Here is an 11,081-nt window from a genome sequence, read left to right as displayed (position 1 = left end):
ATTAAGAAACAGATTAATGTAAACTTTATTAATCAGCTTTTACTCCTTTTCCTGATATCAATGCATGGTACATATTAGTTGACATTTCTTACAACACTTCTATGGGACACTTTATAAGCACAGGAGTTCATTTGTCTTGTGCAGGTCAACCATGTTTGATAATAATTTAATTAGGTTTGGCAAATTATCAATGAAAGAATTCAATCAGATCCAGGGAAATAACTCTTAAATTATTATACAATGCAAATATAAAATAAGATTCTTGGTTTGTTTGTGTGTAAAGTGATATACCAAGTGTTGTCTAATAAAAATTGAAAATGATATACTTTAATCAAACTATAGTGCACTGTACACTTCCGGTACTGAGTGAAGGTCACAGGGTCAAAAACCAGGTCCAATTAAACTACCCTCTCTAAATATTTTCTGATTGTCTAATCGTTGCACTGTGATTATTTAAGATATCTTTATAATCCTTTTATATTGCAGCACATTAAGCTTAAATCACTGTCCAACACTTATTAGTTGACAGCCCCTACTGTTATTAAGATATCTAGGACAAAGTTCAAGGGTCAAACAACACTACCAGATATCTTGACATCAACTTTAATGCTGATATATAAACTATGTGTACTTGAGATATATTGCTATACAGAAATTGACAAAAGTTGAATTGTTAAAAAAAAATCAGATCTTTGAGAAAATTAACAATAAATCTAAGCTGATCTTTTATTATGAGGTTTTTAAAATGCAGTTTCAGTGACAACTGATCAGTAAGTGTGAAATTGTATAAAGTTTGATATTTATAAATTCTAAAAATTGATCATTTGGTACTCAATACAATGCAAACATTTCTTTCCAAAATTAAGAAAATATCCTAACTATTAAACAATTACATTTTTTTTTAAATTATCAGTTTTTTTCATAGTTTAAGAAATATCTGATAAAGAATAATAGATGTTTGCAACGTCTAAGTCTTTAGGTTAGTTTTAGTCAGCAAATTTAATAAGGACATGATTTTAATGTTTGCATTATATTTAATAATACATTACAATTTTATTTTCATTTATCAACACAAATCGCTTCTGTTTACACATAAAATATATAGATAAAAAGTATTTATATAGTTACATGAATAAAATACAATCTTTCAGTTGTTAGTGTCACTAAAGTTTGATAAACATAGCACAAATCACACACACACACACAGTTTGGTTACATTTTATATAGGCCTATATGAACAATTGTTGATGTCTAAGAGCATAGCATTACATTTACACATGATGAAATTTATTTACATTGGATTACTGTATATGTGATGTTTCCTTTGTAGACATGTAACGAAATGTTCACAATGACATGCTGTATTGGATTTTCTTCACTTTACCTGTTTGATATTCAGTCACAAAGACGTTGTCTCTGGTGTCCACACATAAACCCCATGGACCCTGTAAATGACAGTTGTCAATGTAGCGGAGGAACTGTCCATCCTGATCCAGGATGTGGATACAGTCGTTGTTATAGTCTGTTGTCAGGATCCGACCCTGGCTGTCTGTAGTGATACTAACTGGAACAATTAGTTCCTTGGTAGTAGATGGAGGACCGGTGTAGGTAAATCGGAGTTTGCCGGTCTGATTGACCACCACTACTGCACTGGCTTTAGAGTCAGCTACACAGAAATCTTGGTTCCTGTTCTCACTGATATATTTAGGGTAATCATTAGATGAATAGAGAGGTTGTCCTTTGTCATTGTATTGAATAGATTGTTTCTCTGTGAAGCCAGAGTAACGCACAACTTTTGCTTGTTTCTTATCATCAGTGATCATAACAACCAGGAGGTCACCAGAGGAGGTACTACAGACATACCAAGGTCTCCATCCCTGTAGTCTGATCACTGTCTGTATCTGTGTACTCTTCACTATGTTCACAGTTCTATCATAGGGATCAGTATAAACTAGTTCACCACTCTGTGTCACTGCTATGTCCAATGGTGTGTTCCCTGACTTGGTTTGGATTGACTTCACTAGTTTACTGTGGAGGGTGTAGAGTCTCATTATGTTGTCCTGACCACGGGTCCACAATTCATCATTGCTCAGACAGAACAAACAGAGTAATTCATTAGATTCTCCATACTCGGTGTTTATATCTGTGATGATCCGTGGTACATCAATGAGCGGTCTGCCCGAGGGAGAGGACACAGCACCAGAATAATCCAATGTATAGCCATGTTCTTCTGTTTTGATAGATAACGCTGAGAGAGACCCAATCTGCTGATAAATCTGTTCTTTGTTAATCTTCTGAGGGATGAACCTTGGTAAAGAAACTGTGAGTTTAGGATTTGTATGTAGAGACAAGGCTGACATCATTGGAGTTGAGTGATTTCTTCAGATCAGCAATGCTCTGTTCAATTTCAGAAATACTGTGTTTGATTTCATTTTCCTGCTTATCAAGGACAACCAGGTGTTTGGATTCCATTTCATCCACATCAGATTTCAGTTTCATGATGGCAATGTCTATTTCTCTGTGCAAGTCTTCTCCATGCTTATCTAGAGCTGTTGTTAATTTCTTGGAGTTTTGATGCAGAACATCTCTCTGAACTGGGATATTAGATGCAATCTCTTGGTATTTATGATAAATCAATTTTTCTAATTCATGTAAATCTTTCTGTAATTCTTCTTTCTTGTTTTTAAGCGTTTCTAAAATTTCAACTTGTTTGTGTCCTAGATGTTCACCCGAGGAGACACACTGCAAACAGATAGGAATGTCACATTGTTCGCAATAAAGTTCACAGAATTTTTTGGAATGTTTTGAACATTCGGGTGCAAATCCCCTCTTTTTGAATGTTACCACTTTGTGTTGTTTAGATTCATCTAAGAGGTGTTTTCCCACGCAGGCTACACATAGATGAATAAGACAAATGTCACAGTACATAGGGGGGCCCGGGGTCTCACAGAGATGACACCGTAACACATCCTGGGCCCAAGTACGGGGATACATGGTCAGACACCTTGATAGAATTGATTAGATGATTCTGAAGAAAAATAATAATTCATAAGTTTAGATAAAAATGTTGTTTTCAATATGAACCTATGAACCTAATTATTGTGAAGAAAATAAACCTACGGGTGAACTTTTGCAAGACACAGAGGAAGTAAACAAGTTTGCGTTCTTTATCATGACCTTTAAATAATTGAAATTCTTTGCTCATTTTTACTTCATTTAGCGTTAAGATATAAATCAGAATTTTCTCCCGATAAAATCTACAAACAATTGTTATATGTTACTCATTATACACCAGTTGTTTGTTTTAAAACAGACTACATACCTTCACTCTTCAACATGGCGACTCAGGTATTTTACTTCCTGGTCTGGTCGCTATGGCGGTGTGACGCGATCTGCCTGTCCGTGAGATTATCACGTGATAAAATGCAGTGGCGGATATAAGGGGACCCGTTCTCCCCTCTTGGTGCAAAATTTCGTTTTGGTGATATATTTTAAGCCTCCTTTCTATTCAAAGAAAAAAGTGTTTCGTTGTATTTCACAATTAAACTTTTTACAGGTATGCACTTTGGAAGTACACATGTGACACATCTGTCAGTTTGTCATATCAACAAACAGTACATTTGCTGAGCTTATAGTGTCTCAACTTGCACAAAACTGAATAAATTATAATTTGTTAATAACTCATTAAATATCTTTCTGAAGATATTTTTTGTTTAGTGGCATTGTTCAATAAACGTTCAAAACAAGCAATATTTTCTTTCGATTTCTCCCCCTTTTCCATATTGGTTATTTAAAAAAAACCCACAAAATAGACAAAAAACGATAATGTCCAAACTTTCTGTAACTGATACAACAGTGAAAGAAGTCTCAAATCTTTCTGTTGAAAACACATCACATTTTTAGAAATTTTAGAGAGTTTCTTAATTGGAAATACGCTGGAGTATATTTTATGATTGATATTTCTACTTTTCCCAGTTCTTGAAATACGATGGGCAAGTCCGATAGTAATGAGTTCATGAGAAATAATATTATACATAAAATATTTTATTTAATGTCGTGCGCGGATTCACATTTTTTTCCCCAGAGAATTAAGTTTCAAGAGCAAATTCCGTTTGCTACAGAGGGTCCATTAAGGCCTATGCATGTATTTGGTAACTTATGGTGCTTTACCCCCCCCCCCCCCTCCGATCAGGTCATGAAAATATATTATTAGGGACGTAAATACGTATTATTTCACAAAGTTATATGTCTGTGTTCAGTACTAAAAAAACTAACTTGTTTTTACAGATTAAATAAAGTTATAATTTCTTAGAGGGCCCCGCCCCTTGACCCACCCTTCTTTATATGAGCATTACTACATGTACATGCATGTACTATGGTACAGGTAAAAGTGGGTCGGTTATTTAATTGTAGAAATATACATCTAGCTGTTTTAAATATTGCTTTAAAATGAAATACTACATTAAAATTGCATCGAATTGTTTTGATATTATAACAAGACTTATGCGTCCCCTCCCCCTCCCCAAGTGAGCACTGGGTGTCGAGGATTCTATGCAGAAATCCGGATATTCGTTTGTCTTTCCGGATTGGTTTCAGTTGCTCTATTTCTACTTTCGGTTTTAATGGAGGTGGGCGTACGTAAGCTTGCCCACAGTTTCATGACTATCTTTTTAGATCTTTGATGGAGCCAGCGATCAGAACAGTTGTGGATGGAGAGGCGTCAGAATCAGACGAAGAGGAGGAAGTCGATGAGGTGACCTACAATACTTACCTATCCATAACGTGTTGAAAATAATCTCAACAAGATAGTCCAATCCACACTTTGCAAAAGTTGTTCCTCTTTGCAGGGTCAACCCAAAGGTCAAAAGGGAAAAAACTACTTTTCCCTTCTTTATGCAACCAAATATTTGGGCGTCCGATGAAGAAACGTCTTGGAATTTAATTTATTTCTTCGATGTGTGGGTTGCCCCAACTTGGGGCAATCAAAATTCACTGAGGAAACCGATTTCTAACGTCAAATGACGAAATTACAACCCTCTAAACTACAAAGGCTACTTTGAAAAATATATGGGTTTTTCCCCAAAGATGGCGGCCAAGGGACATAACTTTTGTAAAGTGTGGATCGGTCTATTCGTTGAAAAAATGAAACGTCCAGTGTTGTTTATTCGGCTTGATATTTTCCCTTTAAATTCAAATATAAGATTTTTCTTAATAACAGACTGCAATAAGACCGCTGTATGAAAATACCCACGAAATCTGCATATAGGCCTATATATAAAAAAAAAAACCCATAATTTTTTAACTCAAATTTAAGGCTCGTATACATGCATATACGTCCCTGCTGCTATTAATAATTCATGATCATTTTGAAGCATGCTTTTGAACGCCGATAGAGCATTTTCCTTTGTAATTTCCCATGAAAAAGTAATGAGTTCCTGTGTGGGAGTTGGATGGATGTTATATATCTGCAAGGTCAAAAGGGGTTAAATTGGAGGTGAGGTCTTCCCCATAGACTATTTAGAAGGGGGGGTGGGGGTTAGTGATTGATAGAGAACCTTTTTCAGTGATAAAGAAAGTGCATTCTTGAATTTGAATAGATATATTTAATTAATTTAAAGGTGTTTTAAAATCAATGATAGACCTCATGTCCTTCCTCAAAAGATCAAATGTAAAATTAAATTCCTTCAAACTGTCTTTGCTTCTGTTAACCTAGATTACTTTTCATATCAAAGATTTGATAACTAATTTTAATAAGAATACAATAAAACAAAAATCTTAAAGCTGTAAGAATCTGACTATTTCAGCTACTTGGACTGTGACATATTTTCTGAGTACAAATCTCACAATGTGGCGACCATAACAAGATTTAAACCAATGTCCCAGCTTTGATCATTCCTAAGATATATAGTTAACATTAAGATGTAAAATAAATTCTCTGTAATCATTAGATTCCTGATGTAAGACAGTCGGACCAGAACCTAGTGAATGCTGTGTCTATATCGGGAGAGGCCCTGGAGTCAGATGACGAGGGGGAGACAGACCCACCCATCCCCGCCCTTAGAGGTACTATTGTCAATCAGCTGATTCATGCAATATCTTGAGTTTGTAAAGAGGAAAATGAAGGCAAAAAATGTTGAATACTTGAGATACCTACAATGTAATTAAGGTAGTCCTATACTCGGCACTAAATGGGCTCAATCATTAAAAGCTTAGCTTTAAATGATAAATATACATTCTAGCAATACATATACAAAAGAAAATATGTATGTTTACATGCTAGTTTGTTTGTTATCACCTCTCAGACGGGTGTACCCCCTTGCGAAAATTATTGACAATTATGAAATTTGCCATACGTCCTTTTTTCCTAAAAATAATTACCAATTTTGGGAAAATTAGAACTGAACATACAAAATAGAGTATAAATATTTATTTAAGCCATATCTCATCAATAATTTTGCGCAAATTTTTGTAAGTAAGAACGCTTTATGGACTTGATGTAACAAAATAGAATACAAAAAATGCAATGTTAGTATCGCGTTTGGTAATTTTTTGACTATTTTATGGACTCAAACTTAAATTCATGGTGTTTTTTCTATAGATTGACATCTTAGAAAAAAGATTTGGTAAAATAAATTATATGTTGACGGATTACTTTTCACGCTATAAGCTCTAAACCAAGTAGACCCTGACGAAAAAATCTGTAAAAATCACATTTTGCTACTGTAACAGTTTTCTGCCTAGATCTGTCAACAATGTTAGATATCATTTAAACAATAATTAATTGACGATTGATTAAATTCGAAATAGCTTCTGTCTCTAAATTTAAACCGGTTTTAGTAAAAGAAAAAGAAAAATTCGGGGGGGGGGGGGGTGTCATAACAAAGAAGACATAAGCATACCTGAGATCCTGGTTAATCAGAAACTTCGTTTTTCATTTTACTTTAACAGAATCGAGTTTCTCAACATTAATAATTTCTATCTCTCATAGAATACATATATTACCGTTCTAATTGATTATTATTGCCATTGTTTACAACAGCGATGTAGAGCAAAATCAATACCGGGTATCAAAAACGCTTTGTAAAAGTCGAACCAATATTGTAAAATCCGTATTATGACGTAGTGCGATACTCGGACTACTTTAAATGCGTCAAATTAATATCCAGATAAAATCGCGAGAAGCATATCTTGCTAATTTTAAAATCTTGTTTTTTTTTTCATGCAGAGTGAACTAATTAAATGAAACTATGATAACATTTGAGGTTCTTGATTTAATATTCTCTTGATTTGATGCAGAAAGGTTGAATTTCAGAATTAAGTACTCGTGTTAAATAAGGAATCTAAAAAAAAATATTTACATTCTACTTTGTTTTTCCATTAAGTTCAGTGATCTTCAAAGCCTCTAAATGCAACAAGTAGTCAAAGGTCAAATTGACGAGTTTTATTATGACGTCAAAAACGTTGAACGCTGTAAACTGCAACGTCACCAGCGAAAATCGAAGTTCACGCTTGTGGCTGTTACTGTGGCTCTTCCATTAATATTAACTTACCCTTAGGATAAGATAGGAATTTTAAGGTACATGTATGAATCACATTTGCAGACAAGGCAAGAAGTTAAAAAATGTAAATATAAGCATTAAATCATGATTTTTTGAAGTATACACTCTCATAACTGCAGCGGTGTGTGCATACAAATTTTCATAACGCCCTAACGCGCGTTACTCAATTTGTATGCACACACCGCTGCATTTATGAGAGTGTATACTTCAAAAAATCATGATTCAATGCTATAATATTTTTAATTTCAGTAATTTCCAAACTGAATAAAATTGTTTTTTAGCTCTGATTTATGCATGTATATGTACCCTTCACATGAATATACTGTTTACATTGTATGCATGTTTTAAACTTGGTCATTCTGAGTTGAAATATGAGGGGTCTTGTGGGTATAATACATGTATTCATACATTACTTGCTATCTTTCCATGTAGGAAGGAGAAGTATAGAAAAGAAAATTAAAATTCTGCCAAACTGTGCAGAAAGCAATTGCTAAATAAAAGTCATGTTGACACGTGGTGATTCAAGATTTTTGATGTTCTCACAAATCTTGTACCCCTTTAATTCATTAATTCTGAAGGATTGAAATTGTTTGCATAATCTCTTATCTTAGTTCTGCTTGATTTAGAAACTTCAATACATGAATAGATCAAGCAGTGAAAGTGTCAAAACATTTTTTTAAATATGGAATAATGGAATTGTGTGTTTTTAATGTTTATAGTAGAACACAGAGATAGTGGGACCGGACAAGAGGAGACTGGATCTCATTCAGTGACCAGACTCTACTCCAGTAAACCAAAGTATGACAGGTAAGTAATTAATATGTACATGTACCAGATAATGTAGATGTACAGGTGTATACAAGAATATAAGAGAGAGAGAGAGAGAGAGAGAGAGAGAGAGAGAGAGAGAGAGAGAGAGAGAGAGGGTGGGTGGGTGAGACACTGGGTCATATTCAGTGACCAGACTCTACTCCAGTAAACCAAAGTATGACAGGTAAGTAATCAATATGTACATGTACCAGGTATTGTAGATATATAGGGATATACAAGAATATAAGAGATGCTAACACTATTTTTCCTTCCATGTTTTATATGCTTGAATGGAGCACTGTTTAAGAAACATGTTATATACAAAGAAATTGTTAAGTAAGAGCAGTGTTGTCACGTTGATCAATTTTATGTCGAAAGTTGGAAAGGTTGGCAATGTTAAAAGATAATCGATTTGAAAAAGTTTATAATCAATTATGGTTGTTTAATACATTTAATATTTTACTTATTGTTTTGTTTATTATTTTATTTTCAATGAAAATGAAAACTTTTGCAATCTGTATTTTATTTTAATCTCAAAAATATGTAACGCTTTAACTGATAACAATACAGTATATTACTTTTTATGATAGTCTTAGATAAGTAAGTGTAAATTGCACTAATATATATTATGAATTTAACCACAACAAAAAAGTTAGTACCCCGTTTTAATGAAGTAATAGCGAAAATGACAAAAAAAATAAGTTAAGCGATATGGCTTTATGTATTTGTAGATAATATTTCTAAGTTAACATTTTGCTCATCGCTTGTTTTGATTTTTTCCAGTCTGCTCCACAAGAAGTTAAGTAAGTACAAGGACCAAGTAAGTACAAGGACCAAGTAAGTACAAGGACCAAGTAAGTACAAGGACCAAGTAAGTACAAGGACCAAGTAAGTACAAGGACATATCAAAAACTTTTTGCCATACATCTAGCTCCTTTAATTAATGACGTACATGTATTTTCATCAAATTTTGTAAACACTTGTTTATAATTCAAATAGTAATTTTATTCAATTTGATTTTAAAATATTAAATATATATCTGTATATGTAAAAATCATTGATAATTTAAAACTGCAAATTTTAAGGTCACAGCGCACAGTCTTTTATGTTATGAAAACAATAAACCATAGAATATTTAAAAGAATGTTTCCATTTTGTTATGACACATAGGAGAGAAGAATGCCAGTTTGAGGAGACACTTGGTGGATTCTGTCCATCAGATGTACCTGGTGTCTGCCAAAGATCTACACAACACAAGTCTCCAACTACATAAGTCAAAGGCCTTGATTGGGGTAAGTACATGTAGTAAACATCAAAGGCACTTATTGGAGTAGGTATATGTAGCCAACAATTAAATCAAAGGCACTTATTGGGGTAAGTACAATGTACATGTAGCCAACATATCTAGGGCACTTTTTGGAGTAGGTATATATAGCCAACAAACCAAAAGCACTTTCTGGAGTAGGTATATGTAGCCAACAAATCAAAGGCACTTATTGGGGTAAGTACATGTAGCCATCAAATCAAAGACACTTATTGGAGTAGGTATATGTAGCCATCAAACTAGAGACACTTATAGGAGTAAGTATATGTAGCCTACATATCAAATGGACTTATTTGGGTATGTATATATACGTAGCTTACAAATCAAAGAGACATATCAGGTAGGTACATGTAGCCAATAAATCACCTTATTGCAGTTATCATGTGAAATCAATCAGGAATCAATGATGTCCTTACTTGGTTTTCACTGTAATTGTGATAGAGGTGTTTGTGTTCAGATGGACAAATGGGGATAATTCATCAAATATAATCTATTTATTGTTGCTAGAGATGCTTTGTATTTGAAGAGTAACACTGCTTTTAGAAATTAGAGAATAATTAATACCAGGATATATAAAGTACATGTGTGCGGTAATTGTTTTAAAACCAAAACCCTGTAAATTGTGTTATGTTCTCAATGTCTAAAAAATTGTAGGTGCAAATAGATTTATCCAGAAAATTATTTAATTGTGAAAAAGCCAACACACTGTTGTATCTTTTTCACTATTTTCTCCCCCATTTAGAATCTCTGTACATAATATCATTAGGTTTAAAGTGCATGCTTAAGTCATTGTTTAAGTCACGCACTGGAGTTTGTTAGGGTAAGCCCTACTCCCTTAATGATGGTCTATGAGCTTGTATGTGGTATTGTTAATATGTTCAATATATATTTTTACATGTTATAATCATTCTGATGTAAATATTTGTAGGATCTCTCCCACAATATGAGGAACCTGACCAATGACTTGTTTCACTTGGAGGACAGGGTAGACATCATAACTTCCTGTATGATCCTACCAGACATCAATATTAGTGTCAGTGGAACCTCAGTGTCACAATGAGAGAGAGAGAGAGAGAGACAGAGAGAGAGAGAGAAAGAGAGAGAGAGAGAGAGAGAGAGAGAGAGAGAGAGAGAGAATCGGAACTACTTGTATGATTCTACCAGACATCAATATTAATGTCAGTGGAACCTCAGTGTCACAATGAGAGAGAGAGAGAGAGAGAGAAAGAGAGAGAGAGAGAGTTTTGTATTTAGCGGTATTTACATGTAAAAATTATTTAAAAATAATTGAGTATTAAGTTACATGTACATGATTATAAATATCAGAATTTAATTTATACAAGTATAATAAACGATATTTGATGATATCAAAATTTTATTCTTCGATG

The 11,081-nt window shown here is 33.7% G+C and overlaps 1 protein-coding gene and 1 pseudogene across 1 annotated transcript; one reads left to right on the top strand and one right to left on the bottom strand.

Moving 5' to 3' along the window:
- Window positions 1–712: 712 nt before the first annotated feature.
- On the bottom strand, window positions 713–3,514 carry LOC128184702 (tripartite motif-containing protein 55-like; annotated as a pseudogene).
- Window positions 3,515–4,503: 989 nt separating this feature from the next.
- On the top strand, window positions 4,504–10,823 carry LOC128185205 (biogenesis of lysosome-related organelles complex 1 subunit 3-like). Its single transcript, XM_052854863.1, has 7 exons — window positions 4,504–4,526; window positions 4,675–4,753; window positions 5,949–6,063; window positions 8,279–8,366; window positions 9,153–9,172; window positions 9,540–9,661; window positions 10,622–10,823. The coding sequence occupies exons 1-7, from the start codon at window positions 4,504–4,506 to the stop codon at window positions 10,751–10,753; spliced, it is 579 nt and encodes a 192-aa protein (XP_052710823.1). The 3' UTR covers window positions 10,754–10,823.
- The last annotated feature ends 258 nt before the right edge of the window (window positions 10,824–11,081 follow it).

This window comes from Crassostrea angulata, chromosome 5 (assembly GCF_025612915.1).
Source record: "Crassostrea angulata isolate pt1a10 chromosome 5, ASM2561291v2, whole genome shotgun sequence".
Taxonomy (NCBI): domain Eukaryota; kingdom Metazoa; phylum Mollusca; class Bivalvia; order Ostreida; family Ostreidae; genus Magallana; species Magallana angulata.
Note: the sequence above shows the minus strand (reverse complement) of the source record. Positions and strands in the feature narration are given on the sequence as shown.